The sequence below is a fragment of the Atractosteus spatula genome, chromosome 7 (assembly GCF_055471065.1).
Source record: "Atractosteus spatula isolate fAtrSpa1 chromosome 7, fAtrSpa1.hap1, whole genome shotgun sequence".
Taxonomy (NCBI): Eukaryota; Metazoa; Chordata; class Actinopteri; order Semionotiformes; family Lepisosteidae; genus Atractosteus; species Atractosteus spatula.
The window spans coordinates 2,241,923-2,258,871 of NC_142712.1; the positions used below are offsets into that span (position 1 = coordinate 2,241,923).

Genomic DNA, 16,949 nt, shown 5'->3' on the forward strand with positions numbered 1-16,949 from the left:
TGTGCCTGTGTTTTAACAGGAAATTTCTTGTTCATTAATTTTCCATATCTCTGCAACTTTTGTTTTCAATACTGTATTGCACTGACAGAGGACCTGTCCTGTACAAACAGTGCCAGTCTAGTTCAGGTGGTCAGGGCAGCAGGCTGTGTTAATCCATAGCATCTTCAAACCCCAGAGCTGCCTTGGCATCATCCCAAGAAAGTGTGTCTCTGATTGTCTCAGAGAGCCCAGAGCCCTCGCAGACGCTCTTTATCACATCTTTAAAATCCTACCCTGTAGTAACCAGTAACACGGCGCTGCCTGCTTAAAATTGCAAAGATTATAATGTGCTGATAAATGCACTCATGGATGCAAATGGAAGACACAGCCTTGGTGTCATCTGTGTTTGTATGCCAGAAGGGGAGTGAGGAAGATGAGAGAGTGGGACCCAGTGCAGGGTGCATGCTTGTTAAAGCACGGTTGTGTCCCGCAGGTGCCCTAAAGCTGGTGTCCGAAGCAGGCTTCTGCATTTTCTCCCCCTTTTTTCATCATCTGACGATGGCAGCTCAAGTCCAGGCAATGCAAATTTATTATCCATCCCATCCATCAAGTGTACTGTCCAAATCCTAGCTTGGAGCGCTCCGTGTGGATCCCCATTTCAGCACATTCACTCAGTCTCCAGCTTATTTGTTTTCCCAGAAATTACTCTTAGGAATGTGCTGTGCTTTCTCCAGGGCAGCAGTTAACCAGATCTAGTGCAATATGTTATATTGCACTACACCTGCCCCTTTATGAAACAGCTAAGAGCTAGCAATTCCTGAGCAGGATACTTCTTGCCAAGGGGAGACACAAAGCATGCACGCTTCAGATTATTATTGTAGGATTCGAGAATGCTTTGTGCAAAAGAGCACGGATTAGAACCTGGCAAGTTCTCCTGGGTTGGCATTTTTAAGAGTCAGTAACTAAAGCAGCAACAGCACAATAAAGCCTTTTAGGCTAAGCTTTCAAATGCTGAGTTAAGAGCAGGGTGTGGAAGTGAGGCTTTGATAAGATTGTCAATCACACGCGCCCCACAGGTGCAGATCATTCCCAACACGTTTTATTTCTTCTGATCCCGACCTTTCAGTGCCTCTGAGGCAGACGCTTGCTTTCTCAAGCCAGAGCTCTTGGATTTCATGAGATGACGTTGACACTGGGGCAACAAATCAGACGCCTAGCTTGTGCGTCCCCCAGCCCGGAGTGAGGGGTATAAATCACCCTGGTGAGGCAGAGGGAACTTGCCTACCTGGAGGATTCAAGTCAGAGACCTATACCCCTTTACAGAGCCACGGAGCCAAGATGACAGAGACTAGCAGCAGAATTAGCGGGCAAGCAGTGAGGTTTGGTGCCACTTATGGCGGCAACAAGCTCTTTGGCGCCAGCAGGAGTGGCGGAGGTGCCAGCTTTGGCCTCTCGCGCTCGCTGGGGGTAGCAGGGGGTGCGGGGTCTGGACTTGGCCTCAGAGGAGGTCTTGGGCTGGGGCTGGGCAGTGCCTACGGGCTGGGCATCGGAGGCGGGCTGGGGCTGGGAGCTGGGCTGGGCATCGGAGGGGGCCTGGGTGTGGGCGGACTGGGGCTGGGGGCAGGGCTGGCCGCGCTGGGCTCCGCTGGGGGCCTGGGCAGCAGGATGGCCGGGTTCAGGACGGGCGTCGCCCCTCTGAGAGCTCGGCTCGGGGGCCGCGTCTTCAAAATCGGGGGCTATGGCTTCAACCCTTCATTCCTCGGCACTGTCACCAGTGTCGACTCGGGGATCAGCCAGATGCCCAGCATCGACCCCACGCTGCCCTCCGTCGACACAGTGCAGGTCACCAGGCTGAAAGAGAAGGAGGAGCTGCAGGTTCTGAATGACAAATTTGCCTCCTTCATTGACAAGGTACGGTTGGTTGTTTTGTAAAGAAATTCTCAAAAACGTTTAGTTTTCATAGTTGTTATTTCTCCAAACTGTTATTGCTTTTTTGTGCATAAACTTTTCCAGCCCTGTCACTGTTACTTAAAATTTTCACATGCATTCAGAACACAAAGGATAATTTAATGCTGTTAAATTAAGAAACTGAGAGAAAACACGCTGGATTTTTTATTACATTTTACCAGTATTTTACATTAATAAGAATTTTCTCCAAACACAAATACCTTGTTTTCACAAGAGTGACTTTCTCATAGCTACCTGATTTGCATCAGCAAACTTTTTAAAATTAAATCCATGATGAAAATGTGCACATTTCAGCTTAAATACTTGTCTCAAAGTCCTTGTGTGTGGGTTTTGATTTTGACTTTGCAGAGAATGTTAGCTGTAGTCTCTGTAAGTGTAAATTAATCTTTCATATGACACCTCATCTAAAAGTACAATTTAATTATGTTGGTCTCCTATTGTTACAATTTTCTTTCACTGCAATTTTGGGATTAATCAGAACATCATTTGCACTATTATTGTGTTAATGACCAAAGTGACCTCAATTACTACTTCAAATGATGAGCGTTTTGAATGGTTTATTCATCTGAACTCTTGCTGGCCTCAAATCTTTTGTCATTAATTACAATTTAAAACCATATAGATACATTTCAGAAAATCACTTCCAACCATGATACTTCCAGAGCTTCACAGTAATAAAATTCGTCCTCGCTATGTATCATGAGGAAGAAGTCTGTTTGGGCTTGTAAACTAAAACAGGTTGCATGAGATTGTTAGAGGCCAGAAGCCTCCGATTTCCTGGAGAAAACCTTTTTTTATTTATAACAAAAGGTGTAAATCACACCAATACAAAAAATGTTTATAAGTCCAGCCACGTATCTGTTAAATAAGACAGCAGCCGCAAGGAGAGAATTTAATAAAACACTGTAAGAGATTCAGCGACACTGGTAATAAATCTTAAAAGAGGCCAGATATAGAACTACCAGTTTACAGCAGACGCTTAATGTGCTAAGCTGTGAATACTGACTGTGAAAGCCCAGCTAAAACGAATCTATAATTTTACAGAGAACCCAATAAATCCCTGTGTATCTGTCTGCAAATACACGCTGCTCTGCATATGCTATACGATTCTGTAGGATTGTCATCCATGGGTTCCGATTAAAGGATTAATACATTTAAAAATACACCTATTAAATAATGTATTAAATATACATTACGCATTCAGAAAGAGCTGGTCGCAAGGTTAAAAAATGAAGCAGCAAAAGTACATTTGGTCAAGGACAGGGGTGTCTTTGCCCTGTCTTTTAAGAGCATAAGAACATGGGAAATGTTAAAAATGAGAGGAGGTCATCTGGCCCACCTAGCTTGATTAGTTGCTAGTGATTGGTCCAGGGATCCCATCCAGTCGGTGGTGCCGACCTGAATTATCTGTTGCAGGTCAGACACTTAGAGCAGCAAAATGCCATTCTGAGAGCCAAGATCAGCATGTTCACAAACCCAGACCAGAACGGCCCTGCTAGCACCTCCGTCCTCCTGACCTCAGCCATCGGGGCTTACAAGACCCAGATCGACAGCCTGGCCACCAACAAAGAGGCCATCATCGCCGAAATCGAACACTACAAGGGGGTCATTGATGATGTCCAGGCTAAGTAAGTTCTCGATACCTCCTTATTGGACTGCTTCAATGTTTCTTATGATTTGGGGGGGAGCAAAAAATGCAGGAAAAAAACGTGTCGGTTAACTGGAGCGCAATAGATGATCGACCCAGAAAGGTGGTTCAGACATGTAGCTGTGTGACCCCTGTGTGACCTATGGTGTTTTGCTTTTGCTGTAAAGGTACGATGAGGAGACATCAGTTACAAAGTCTCTGGAGGTAGAATGGACCACATTGAAAGAGGTTAGTAAAATAATTATCAGTTGTGTATTTAGGCTGCTCCGCATAGCCTGCCTGTCTCAAATCATGCCTGCGTCTACCCCTTGACCCAACACCGCACAATTAACACACACTTCCATGGAGTTGTGTACCATACAATACAAGACAATTTCTACAAATGTGTTACCTGGAATTTTTACTTAACTCAGTGATATCAGATTTCAAGCATGATTACTTTCTTCAATGTCAATTAAATATTAAGTGAATTACTGAATATGAAATTTAATTGTCTTAGTAGACAATCTGGAACTTTTTGATTTGTTTTGTCAAATTGATGTTTCATTTTTAGTTCCCAGAAATGCCAGATTTACCTTTTTTTAAGAAAAACCACATACCTGTTTTTGAGAAGTCACTTGGGTTCCATTCTCTTTAAAATAAAATGTGCAAGATTCAGTAAAATAGGTCCTGTCGTCTTCTCTTCAGATAAATCTCTCTGTGCTCCAGGGCTTTACTCAAGGCAAAATTACAAATTGCTTAGGCCCACAACTACAACATTTACAACAAGCAGTTGGCTCGGAAGGGATTTAAAAAGTCCATTACATTCAGAGTCTGAAAGCTGAAGAATATGCTCATGTTCCCACAGGAGGTGGACAATTTGTATTTGACCATTTTTGAGCTGCAAACCAACATCACCGGACTTGAAGACCAGATTATCCTTTCCAAGCAGATTTACGATGCTGTAAGTACTCACATGCACACAATTTACACAAACAAGGTTACATCTGAGATACATTAGCAAGCATCTCAAAAGAGATTTGTTGATTTAATGTGATTTTTATCAAATATTTATCATCATTCATTTAATTATGAATCAGTTTAATTAATTTAATTAATAATTATTTAATTATTTGCTTTTTGTGTACATGGATTATAGTGTTGAGATATCTGTTCAAGAACCCCTAGAGTAGACAGTGAAACCAATGGATAAAACATAAACATCTTTGAAAGAAAAATACAAATAATATGCTTTTGTTGACTCTGTGCCCCATTGTAAATGCCCCTTCGAGATTTGCGAAGCTGATGTTCTGTATACTATTAAAATGTCCTTTCATCAATCATGGTGGATTCAAATGATCTGAAAGCTACTTGGCGCTATCTTCTGCCTGGTTCAGCTAAAATCAATCAGATAGCTACAGAGAATGCTAATGAGGGGATCAGCAATGAATATTAAAGACTACTTAAGCGTATTTTTCATCCTGCATTTCAGTGAATGTTTTGTGAAATTCAAATAGCATTATAATCCACCCTAATGGAACAGAGGCACTGGGAAATCTGATATAGACTTATCAGCTGAAGGGAAGAATGTTAATTATTTTCTTGCACAGCGCACAGCTTCCACCAGATTTCATTCTCTTTCATTTTTGTTTTACCCAAAGAACCTGGTTCTTCTAAAAAAGCCTTAGCTTTTAGTTGTGCTAGTTTCTGTAGCATAACTGTAATGTTCATTCTAAAAAAGGGCTGGAGAAAACAGGCTGATTGATCAATTTTCACAATAGAAGAATAAGAATAATGCCTTGCCCTTTTCACCCAAAAGGATTCTGAAGTAGTTTACGTGTGAGACTTTTACCTCGATGAAAATTGCAGAAGTATTGTAATAAAAGAACTGCATAATCATGGAAACTAAAGCACAGTAAATGTTTGGTCTAGTGTCAGGCTAGCTGGGATATCAGATTTCTGTTTTAGTTTCTCTCTTTCAATTTGTACACTTTTTTTAACTTTCTGACACCTTAAACTCAATGAAATAACGTTTTTCCCGGTTTTCAGAAAGTGAAGGAGGTCAGGAACGTCGTCACCGGTGGAATGAAATCCGCCTTCTCGATCTCTGTGGACAACGCGGCCCAAGCGCATGACCTGACCACAGCCTTGAGCGACGTGAAGGCCCACTACGAAGCCCTGGCCCAGAGAAGCAAGCAGGACTCCCTCCTCGCCGTGCAGGACACGGTAGGGTCTGTTTGAACGTGCGCCTCTTGCTCTATCTAGTGGTGACTTGCAGGAATGCAGTCATGGAACACGTATCAACATTCTGGATCGGGTACAACAGTCCAACCACTTCATCCCAGGGATCGCCCTTCATTCTCATTAGATCTCATCGATTTCTTTCACCGTTGGTTATCTTGTCTAGCCCCGAGACAACCCACACATCCCAATATCAGGATCCACTCCAGAGACAGACAAACAAACAAACTGGCTTTTCAATTTGTGTGCAGATCTCCATGATGTCTGGCTCTACCCAGCCCAATATCCAGGCCCTCACCACCACTAAAGAAGAGCTGCGACTTTACAAACTCCAGATCGACTCAATCCAGAGGGAAATCGACAGAGTGAAAACACAGGTTTGCGGTCCTTATGTGTGTCAGATCATGTGCTCAGTTATGCTGATTCATTTGGCTGAGAAAGCAAAGCTGAGGTGACTGAGCCATAAACCTAAGAATGTAATGAGCCAGACCTGGCCTTTAAATATTGTACATATTGAGTTTTAAATCAGTAAAAGAACTGCTCAGAAAACTATACTAGGACATATTTCAGGGCTGATCAGATAGGACTGACACTCTGTAGAACGGCATTAGGATTTTATGTTTTTTTCTAACTTTTCAAGAGGCTGTGTAACACAAAGAATGCCCTTGAGATGCTCTGTGTCTGATGCAAACGTTATTCTACACAGCATCATGAATAAAGCAAAGCTAAGTCTGCACTCCAACCCACATTGATTCGCTTCTGAGTGAAGAATGCATAGTGAGAATTTATCGTTTCGAGACCCTCCAAACTTTTAAGATTTTAGCGATGCAGGCAATCCAGCCTGCGTGTCATTTGTGGTAAAGCGTTGTGAGTCCTGTGTCGTGCTCCTCTCCGCAGAACCTGCAGCTGGAGTCCCAGGTAGCAGAGGCCGAGGCCAACGCCTCCAGCCACACGGATCAGTACCAGGAGCAGGTCCTCACCCTGAAGTCGCAGCTGGATGACATCAGAAAGGTAGCCCCGCCCCCCATCTCCAGGGGAAACAACATTTGAAGAGCTGCTCCAGCCAGAGTTCCTGGCACTGTTACCTCTTCTGCTCTGTACATTTCCATGCCCCACATGACGGAAACAGGGGTGACATAGTGGTGCACTAGTACTTAGTATTTGCTGCCTTGCAGCACTGGGGCCTTGGGTTCAGTTCCTGGGGTGCTATCTGTGTGGAGTTTGCATGTTCTCCCCAAGTTCGCACGGGTTTTCCTCTGGGTTCGCACCTGTTTCCCCCCAAAGACATATTGGTAGGTTAATCGGCTTATGGGAAAATGAGCAGTCCGTGTTAGAAAGAAGGCTTTCTGTTTCATGAGCCTGTTTGGGTCCCGGGAGTCGATAACCTCAGGTCTGAAGTCTGCAAAGCACTTTTAAATCTCACTTGCGTGTTCTCAGCGGTTGTAAGGGGGGATATAACAAGGGATGTAAGATTGAGGTTCTCCGATTAAGAAGCTGCTTCCACTACTATGCAGCATAAATACTTAACAGAATATACATGGGGGGGGGGGTTTGCAGAAGAACAATTGTTTCACTTTCTTTTTCTCCCAGCAAATCACTCACTATGGCCAAGAGTACCAAGATCTGTTGGCCAGCAAAATGTCCCTGGATGTGGAAATCACCGCCTACAAGAAGCTCCTGGACAGCGAGGAGAACAGGTGAGCACAACGGGCTGCCTTGGTCCCGGTTCTCCGCCACGGCCTCGGCAGGTCCCCTTTCCCTTCTCCCTCGCCCTCTTCGTCTATACGCCGTTGACAAACGAAGGGGTTCCTTCTCATTATTGAAAAAACATACACACAAGTCATCCTGTTCGTGTCGTAGATCTAGAAAGTGTCAGTCTAACAGGATGAAATCTAGGAATTTAAATGAGATGTAACTTTATTTGTAAGACAGTATCTATCAGCAACTGTCCGAGCTAATTTCCAATTTATATTCCTAAATATAAATTATCTAACTTTCATAGTTATTTATGTTGGAATTTAATAAATAAGCATATATAAATATATAAGCATATATATACAAGCATCATTTTTCACCACACAAATATTTGGAATAATAAAGATATAAGGTATAAAAATGAAAGCATATTTTTTCCGACTTGGTATGATAGCTAAATCTGGCTAGAGGCCCAGTTGTTAAATGAAGAGGGCAGACTGTTGACATATGCAGTATTTTGGAGGAAAATTAAGATTCCTGTCACTCCCCATGAATATGCTATAGTCTTTGATGCTATTCCTGAGAAAGTGACTTGGCTGTTGAGAGGTAGTTTCGACCTTGTTTACAGAGTTTCCTCCGATTTCTCTGACATTTATTTTTGGGTGGAGCAGATCTAAAAGATTAAAAGATCAAATAAAAACGTAAAAAAAAATAAAAGTTTTCCGTTTTCCTCCTTGGCGGTGATGACGCGCGGACCACAATGGAAATGGTCCTACAATGGAATTATGTAAAAAGTATGATTTTTAGTTTTTTACAATTGTGAATTCCTCTGGCTGTGAAGTTTCTATTTCTGTATCTATTTCGATATTCTACCTCCTTTTTTTTGGGGGGGGGGGGGGGTATTTCTGGTGTTTAAATAAAAACGTATTTAAAAAAACAAAGCCGTCGCGGTGTCCGTGCCTCCCCAGGCTGAAGTCGGGAGGAGGGATCACCGTGCACATGTCCAAGACCGCGGTGGGAGGAGGCGCCGGGGCCGGAGCCGGAGCAGGCCTTGCTCTGGGAGGAGGGGCGGCAGGTCTGGGAGGAGGAGCCGGCCTCGGCCTCGGCCTCGGCTCTGGGTTCGGCTTCGGGTCTGGCGCGGGCCTGGGACTGGGCCTCGGCCTCGGAGGCGGCCTCGGAGGCGGCCTGGGCGTGGGCCTGTCGGGCAGCGGGCTGGGCATGGGCGGCGGCGCCGGGAGCAGCAGCGGGTTCCTGTCCTCCACGCTGAACAGCAGCTCGCGTGAGTACAGCGCCCCCTAGAGGAGCAGCGGCGGAATACCGCTCGTCTTCCTTCCAGGAAATAAACTTCAGATGACAGCAGGGTTTTATAAGCAGATTTCCCTGCGAGAATATGGAAATGGCACACAGTGCACGAGTCTATATGTACAGATCTCAGCTGGCCCGTCCCTGGAGCTCAGCATGGTTTAGTATCCAAAGCTGTACCTGTAAGGCTTTTTGAGTAACATCCTGCTTCCCTTTTCCATGCAAACGCATGCAGTGTCTGAGAAAATACCGCTACTTTGTTAGAGTGCAGATCTAGACGCTGTCCTGATCTACAGACAAAGCATTGCTATAACAAGAAGAGCACTTTTTCCCATCGTATGAGCTTTCACAGGAAGATACATTGTCTACCACTGGCCTATAAACGTCGTGGTGTTAAAGCGTGCATACGAGAGCTTCAAAGCTTTCTTGACTTCTGCCTTTCCCTTCTGTAAACTCCTGTTTCATTAATGCAGCACTTGTGTCTTGTCCCTGCAGTTTCATCTGCTGTCTACTGATGACACAGTCTGGCTATGGCTTTTCTGGAAACATCACAGGGAACGAGCACATCCGATAACCTACAGTTCTTCTCACTACATGGGAAAGAGGTTTAGAGAGAATCTCACAGCCGTTGTAGAACAAACCAGTGTCTTTCTGATTGTTCCGTCAAATTCCAGTGGGCTTAACATGCCGTAAAACTGTCATCAACAACTTTCAGTGTTATATATCCTATTTCAATTTCTGTTTTTTAAACGAGATGAATGGTAAGATCAAGTCTCAGGGTCAGTTTACCTGATTTTCCTAAATTGAACAGACAAGTCTGAGTAATTGTTTCTTAAGTCCTGACCTAATGGACAGATGTGTCTGAATTAGTATATTGGGTGGCTGAAATGATATATCTTTGATTAATTCTGCACTTTTCAAAATGGAAACATCTACAACAAGAATGTAATGATATCTTACATTGTCTTTGAACAATACATTTAACTGGGTAGTTTGGAACAAGTTCCCTGTCAAAGACGTCATTTAATTGCTCGTATTCTTAATCGTTTTCTCAAGACTTAAAATCAGATGTCAACGTGTGACATGGACAGTTTAAGCTGCACAGAACTGGAAAAATACATCTCTGTTCTTTTTCATTGACAAAAATCATATGAGAAAGGAGAAATAAAATTTCACCCCAGGATATTAGGATTTTGACAGACACACAAAATAAAGTCGTCTTTTCTTAACTTTCTCCCTGGTGTCATTTCTGTACTTACTGGAGTATCAATAAAACCACCCATCCTCAGAAAGCTTATTTCTGGTAGGAGTTAGGGCAGAACAGATCTCAAGTCTGGGCCACACTCTAGATAGCATGCCGGTCACAGGGCACGCACACAAACGCACAGGGATAACTTAGACATATTAACCTACAGAGGTGTCTTTGGAAGGATGGAGGAAAGCAGAGCACCCAGAGAAAAAACACACAGACGTGGGGAACAAACTTGATACAGAAAGCATTCAGCTCACAACTGAACCCAGGATCCCAGAGCTGTGAGGCAGCAAAGCTGACAGCCACACCCAAACATTCATTTTGCAGAGGCTGTGAAGTGCAAAAACAAGGGAAAACACTACAAAGGAAATGTTAATACACAGTCACCCGCGTGCCGTATGTGCGTTGGGCAACTGCAGAACCCACTGCATGACCTGCAGATACTTATCCAACAGTACAGAGAGATTCCAGAAGCACCCAAAGGGGATGAGGCTTGTCCAGAAATCTTGCTTCTGTCTATTTTTTTCAGAATTTAACCTGCACGAAAGGAAGATGCCTGGTAAGACTGTTTTAGGAAAGTGAGTCGCAGCAGTAATATCCCTTCAGGAGCATTGCAAGACTCCTTCATTGTTCATACTCCCACAACTTGTTGGGCAGGGAAGTGTCTCCTGCTCCGGGTTTTAAATGCACTCCTGGTTCATGTTGCTTGCACTGTTTGTTATATAGACGTGCACTTGGTTTTCAGTACCACCCTGAAAGAATCCATAGGGAAGTGTTTTTTGTCTGTATACAATAGCGTCTTTACCAGCCTACTGAGTTGATGGCTCCCACTAGGCTGATGTAGTATTATCTTAGTTAAATTTATTAAGCCAGTGTGTTCAATGTTTATTTAATACTCGTTACATTTGTTTCTTTTCTTCCTGTGTGGAATTAGGCAATACTTGTTTTTTAACTGTACTGCGCCTCAGTACATAATCACACATACTTTATGCATACTGTACAAACATGATGATACACAAATCTGTCCTCCATTTCCATCCACTATTTCGCACCAAGCATCTCATTTGTTTAGTTTTTTTAAGCTATTTCCATCTTGGGCGCTGTACACTCTGGTATACAGCTGTATATTCTTTGTTGGTACAATGAGCTGTATTTGAAGAGAACACTCTGTTCATCCCTGTCACGGTAACCTCCAAACTTTTGCATTCAACAACTCAGGACACGTTTTCACTAAATCGTATCAACAGCCCATTGAGGTAAAAGCACTTCAGAAACTCCAGTTTGGGAAGAAGTGTCTCATTCATCTTTCCTTTGAGGGATCTAGAAAAATCTCTGTAATACCTTTCACACCTAACTATAATTAGTATGTAAATAAAGTTGATTTCCACAGAAATGTAGAAACATTCTCAGTTGTATAATAGCTCACCTCTTTGCACCTTGTTCATGTGCAAAATAATTGTTTGAAAAGTCACAACATTAGTGTTATGGTCTCTGTCTGTTGTAATAAAAGTGGTTTTAGTCCAGAACTTAAGTGGCCAAGTAAAAGTCCTGACATGATCTCAATAGTAACTTTATGGCAAATCCTAAAGATCACAGATACAGTATATGACAGTCATAGAAAGATCTATGATATAGACAGTGATTCACCTGTGGTCTGTTTTCAGCCACTGCTTCAAACCCAGCTACTCCTTTGCTCAGTTTTTGTTATTTGAAGTTTGCTGGCATGCTGTGTTGTTTTGAAGAGTGCACTCTTTCATCTCTCACAGCGTTTGAATATTATACTTCAGGACAATGAACTCTGCTCTGTGTATTTCTTCTCTGTGATGAATCTCCTATGAGCCACATGCTGCACTAAATATTGAGCACAAGTTTAACACCAGAATTAAAAAATTCCCCACATTTGTTGTTTGCCCATGTTTCTGAGGTTCCCTGATGTACAGGCAACAGCACCTATCACTGGTCATGTGCCACCTCTAAAAATCCCCTTAGGACAGCAGGGTGTTGCAGCATTTAGCTTGTCGCCTCATAGCTCTTGGATCTTGTGTTCAGATCCTTCCAGGGGCAACTGGTGTGTGTTTTCATGTTCTAATGTGACCACATGTGGTTTCTCCTGGTGCTCTGGTTTCTACCCACATTCCAGACACACGCCGTGCGGATCAACTTGCTTCTCTAAATTGTTCTACAGATGTGTGCTCTGGGATTGACTGGAAGCTTGTCCAGGGTGTAACTTGTTTTGTGTCCACATTCACCCAGGTTAGACTCAGACCACTGTGACTCTGTTGCTGAATATTATCAGCATGGAAAAGAAGAACAGTTAGCTGCCTGATTTCACTCTGGAAAACTTCAGTTTAACTTTGAAAATATAATTGATATTACCAGTGATTGCATGTGTTGAGCTCGCCTGTCATTTTTTATGAAAATGAAATATTTATCTCCTTGTCCAGGGTGTTTTGAGTCCATTGTCTACTGGTTTGCATTCCAGATCACTCTAACCCTGTGTTGGACTAAGCTCTTATGCAAAATAGATGATGGATGAAGGTCCTTGCTTTACATGTGGCAACAAGAGATCGGGTTCAAATGACCCGAGGAGATGGCTGATAATGACGCCTGTTCATTTAGTTAAATAGAGCTCATGAGTTCAGAATATTTGTCAGTGGGAAACGGAAGTTCATAATATTGATGGACAACATTGTATTTTCTAGTGTCTTAAAAGTTATTTGTGACACCCGAAGAAGGCTCCACAGGAGAAATGTTGTTTCCTTTCTTCTCTTTTCAACATGGAATAAACCTTTACTTTGCAGCCTACGCATGCTGACACAGCTCTCTACTTGAACTACCTGAGATATAGGTGTGTAGTAGAACACTGTTGCTCAAAATAACCCCAGAGATCATATACTATTTTGAACTCACTGTGTTTGGCTGTAGAAGCACTATTGCAGTTTGCACTGGAGGATACAAAAGAAACACCTAATATTGGACACTTGTTTTCTATAATTGACAAAAATGCACATTTCTAAGCATTCCTGTAAAGTAGGGGTGCATTTTTTTTAAAACTACCTGAAAATCTTTTTTTGAATTAAAGTATCAGTGTTTAAAAAGCAATCAATCACAGTAATGTTTCATGATGATCCCGGTGGATAGGCGGGCCTTCAGACATCCGTCTTCCAAACCTGAGTCTGGAACTGCGGAGACGCATAACAAAAAGGGGATCAAGACACAGGTGAAGGTACTGAAACTAAACATATTACAAAAGGGCAGGAGCACCCTCTAGAGGAAGTATGACGACTGTGCCGGGTTCAGGCAGTCTGTGGATGTTCTATCACACTAACTGGGAAGACGGATATAAGCGAAAGTTGGCTGCTGTTTTTGTTTTTACCTCTAGTGACCATGTGGGAGAGTGTAACCTTTCTCTCTGTGTCGCTTCAGAGGGATTCAGAGACTTCTATACCACAAAGATATCGGAAGCAAAGGGTTTATACTTCATGTGTTTCGAACTTCCCCTGTACTTTAGATTGCTCCTGCCTTCCGCACATCCCTGGACGCCTTCCCCAGATTCCCAAGTCTTTACGCTTTCTCTTCCCCTCCTTCGCCTCATTTTCCCACCCTGCCCACCACACACTTCAAAGAGGCGTCACAGGTGACATAAATTGTGTTCTCCTTTTTTTTCCTTTTACTTTCCAGTGCGGAATTGACTTAGACCGGTTGCTCTGTCACTCGTACTGAGACGGCTGCTTGCTGTTATTCCTGTGGGTGCAATATCTACGTGCTTGTTGATAATCAGTTGCAGAGATGTGATACATTTCCGGTTAATTTCCAGGTCTCTTGAAAGAAATTATATGCATTACTTGTAATTAAAAAAATTGTAATATAATTGTTTAGGGATGAATACTGTCCAACAGCAGTGTATATTTGCAGTATGTCATCCAAGTACAATATTAACAGTATATAGAACATTTGTCTTGCTGTTGACACACAGTGGAAGAGGTGTGGGCCATTTCCATCCACAGTGTCACACCCACCTGTCTGTTTTCCTAGTTTCTGTTACTGAAGTTATTTCATGCTGGCATGCTGTGTTGCTCTATAGAGAGCACTCTTTTCAGCTCTCACAAATTTTCTTCCAAGCATTTGCATTCTGCTCTTCAGAACACTGTGGTGTGCATTCATTGTTTTCAACTCTGTCTTGGGCTTGTTCCCTCTGATGTGTCCACCAGCAGCCACATCCTGCAATACATACAGAACTTAAGCATCCGATTTTGAAAATCTCCCAGATTTACTGTGTGCTGATGTTTTATGAGCACTTCTGTGCTGTGCATTAAACAGGAACTAGAGATCCGCACATGTAAATGGTCTTGTTAGTATCCGGGTAGTTTGGTCTGTTGGCATTGCTGCTTCACAGCTCTGGGGTCTGGTGTTCATGTCTCCAAAGGGGTATGCTGAAGAATATCACTGGAGGTTATTGACCAGTTAAATACTCCTTTATACAGTTAAGACAACACATGAGCCCACAAACCACACAAACAGTCTTCAGCCTGGCCCTTATTTGAGTTGGCTTTGTAAATATTGAATTTTGGAAACACAAATATTTGATATGTCAAGTATTTGCATTTCTTGAGCTCCACCATTGTAATGCATGATGAAAAACAAATATTTAACTACAGAAAAACATCTGAAGAGAATTTCTGAGTAATCATGAATATTCAAAAGGACATAATTGATGGAGGGACAATAAAATTCAGCCACTGAAGCAGCACAGTACCAAAAAGCCACCATGCATCTGTCACTGCTGCTGTGTCTGCTCTTGAATGGCCTCCTGGCATTTGGAGACGGTGAGTACAATAATGTACTTTATACTGTATATGTGTGTGTGGTGGAACAGTGTTGCTCCCATTAACAAACTCCTACAGGTCAAATAGAGTTTTGAACCCACTGTGTGTGTCTGGCTATAGAAGCCCTGTTGCACTGGATGATACAAAAGAAACAGTCAACTGAGAGAGAGGGACTCCCTCTCTGTGGTAAAACTTATCAGAGAAAGACAAGAAGGACTCACATGTTGTCCTTGTTGTGAGAGCAGTCTCTGTACCACAACAGAAAGGTCTGCTGATCTGTTGGCTTGTGCTGTAAAAAATACAAGCTGAAAAATGACATCCCGAAAACATAAGGCAAAACATCCCATATTACAGATTTTTGGGAAGAATGCTGATTTAAAAGAAAGTTTTTAATCTACTGGGGATTAAGTGGGGTCACTTAGCTTTTCTTTATCAAACTGCAGCGCATTTCAGGTAGGAAATCCATTCAATGAACACTAGAACTTTTTTCAAACACTCTTTTCCTCTCTCACCTGCAGATCAGTTGTGCTCAGTTAATCCCAAGGAAAGAGAGGAATGTGGATATCCCGGGATCACTGCGGAAGAATGCAACAGCAGAGGATGCTGCTTCAGCTCAGCTATACCTAATGTGAAGTGGTGCTTCAAGCCAAATGGTGACTGATTGTTAACCCTGAGTCCCACACACACACACTCGGACATAATCCAACAAAATCTCACATCTCTGCCAGCAGCTGTATGCACTGCCTCACACCTTTAAAATGGCAAATTAAAAATAGGATAATCTGAAGCAAAGCGCCGTAGAAAAACCCACAAAACAGCAGGCATGAATAGCTGCTCCTTACTCCATCTAATTTCCAGTGAAAGGAAAGTGGGGGGCAGGATTAATGTGGCATCAAAGCCACATAGAATACATTTTCATGCTACTGGGGAATATTTGAACTTCTATCTCATTTTGTGTTATAATGGACTCTTCTCCACAATGCCAGGTCGCCAGTCTTAGACCTCCGTGTTTGTGTTCTGCCCTTCAGAGAGTCTGTGTGCCGTGGGCTCTGCGGAGAGAAAGAACTGTGGGTACGCTGGGATCAGTGAAGCAGAATGTATTTCCAGAGGCTGCTGCTTCAACTCCTCTGTCCGCGGGGTCATCTGGTGTTTCTTTCGCAAAGGTACTTCCTTTCTTGAAGATTCCTCCTCTCTGCGAGTTCCAGAGTTGAACGAAAAATGAACTGCATTTCAATAAGACACACAGGCATTTTGCTGCATCAGTGAAGGGCTTGTCAGTCAAGTACATGGATTGATTGTCCTTGGAAATAATGAGTGATTCTGCAGGTTATTGCTAGGTATACGACAGCTGTGTGCTCTAATAGCAGGTTGATCAAACTGATTGCCTTGTAAACTTCCTGCATTGGAGTTTCCTTACCTGTCTGATTGCCTTGTGGATAATTGTTTTATTTTTGTTTTTTTCAGAACCAACATGCTGAGAATTGTGGAGCTGAGGCACCTAAAGAAGCTACAGTAAGTGACTGACAAAAAAAGATCAAGCGTTTTATCCATTTAAAAAGTGCAAATGTCTGTGTTTTATACATGTTAAAATTAGTTTGCATTCTGCAAACTACATTAAAATATTTGCTTCACCCTTGTTTAATGGAATTTAATTATCTGTGTTTAAAAAACAGTTCAGCTCATAACCTTTCACCAAGAAATCCAGACTTTCTGTTCTTCTTTTCAGGCACCCAGGCTGACTCTCCCACCCTGAAGAGAAAAGTGAATCTCTCTGTGTGCAGATGACTGTGAAACATTCCTGTTTTTTGCATTAAAAAATAAAAGTGATTTAAATAAAATTACAGAGCTTAATGGTGTTATTTTCACCCGTTGTAAAAAGATATTTAGTGATAAAAAATAATAGTGCATAATTTTCACATCCACGGTCAATTGCCATAAGAGTCTGGATTTTATCACTTTTAATGACACACTCATCTGTCTGTATGAATGACTTAATCTCCAGGGCAGCGTCAGTCTGTCCACGGATTGGTTTGATCTGTTACCTGAATTCAACCCACAT

At 42.6% G+C, this 16,949-nt stretch overlaps 2 protein-coding genes across 2 annotated transcripts; both read left to right on the forward strand.

Annotated features, from left to right (window-relative positions):
* The first annotated feature begins 1,216 nt into the window (after nucleotides 1-1,216).
* On the forward strand, nucleotides 1,217-10,046 carry LOC148830079 (thread biopolymer filament subunit alpha). The gene is made up of 10 exons (XM_088920921.1): nucleotides 1,217-1,890; nucleotides 3,364-3,575; nucleotides 3,763-3,823; nucleotides 4,443-4,538; nucleotides 5,624-5,800; nucleotides 6,067-6,192; nucleotides 6,713-6,826; nucleotides 7,406-7,512; nucleotides 8,479-8,789; nucleotides 9,308-10,046. The coding sequence occupies exons 1-10, from the start codon at nucleotides 1,318-1,320 to the stop codon at nucleotides 9,325-9,327; spliced, it is 1,797 nt and encodes a 598-aa protein (XP_088777047.1). The 5' UTR covers nucleotides 1,217-1,317; the 3' UTR covers nucleotides 9,328-10,046.
* Nucleotides 10,047-14,807: 4,761 nt separating this feature from the next.
* LOC148830080 (trefoil factor 1-like) lies at nucleotides 14,808-16,728 on the forward strand. The gene is made up of 5 exons (XM_088921781.1): nucleotides 14,808-14,890; nucleotides 15,409-15,543; nucleotides 15,919-16,053; nucleotides 16,355-16,402; nucleotides 16,617-16,728. The coding sequence occupies exons 1-4, from the start codon at nucleotides 14,833-14,835 to the stop codon at nucleotides 16,366-16,368; spliced, it is 342 nt and encodes a 113-aa protein (XP_088777907.1). The 5' UTR covers nucleotides 14,808-14,832; the 3' UTR covers nucleotides 16,369-16,402; nucleotides 16,617-16,728.
* The last annotated feature ends 221 nt before the right edge of the window (nucleotides 16,729-16,949 follow it).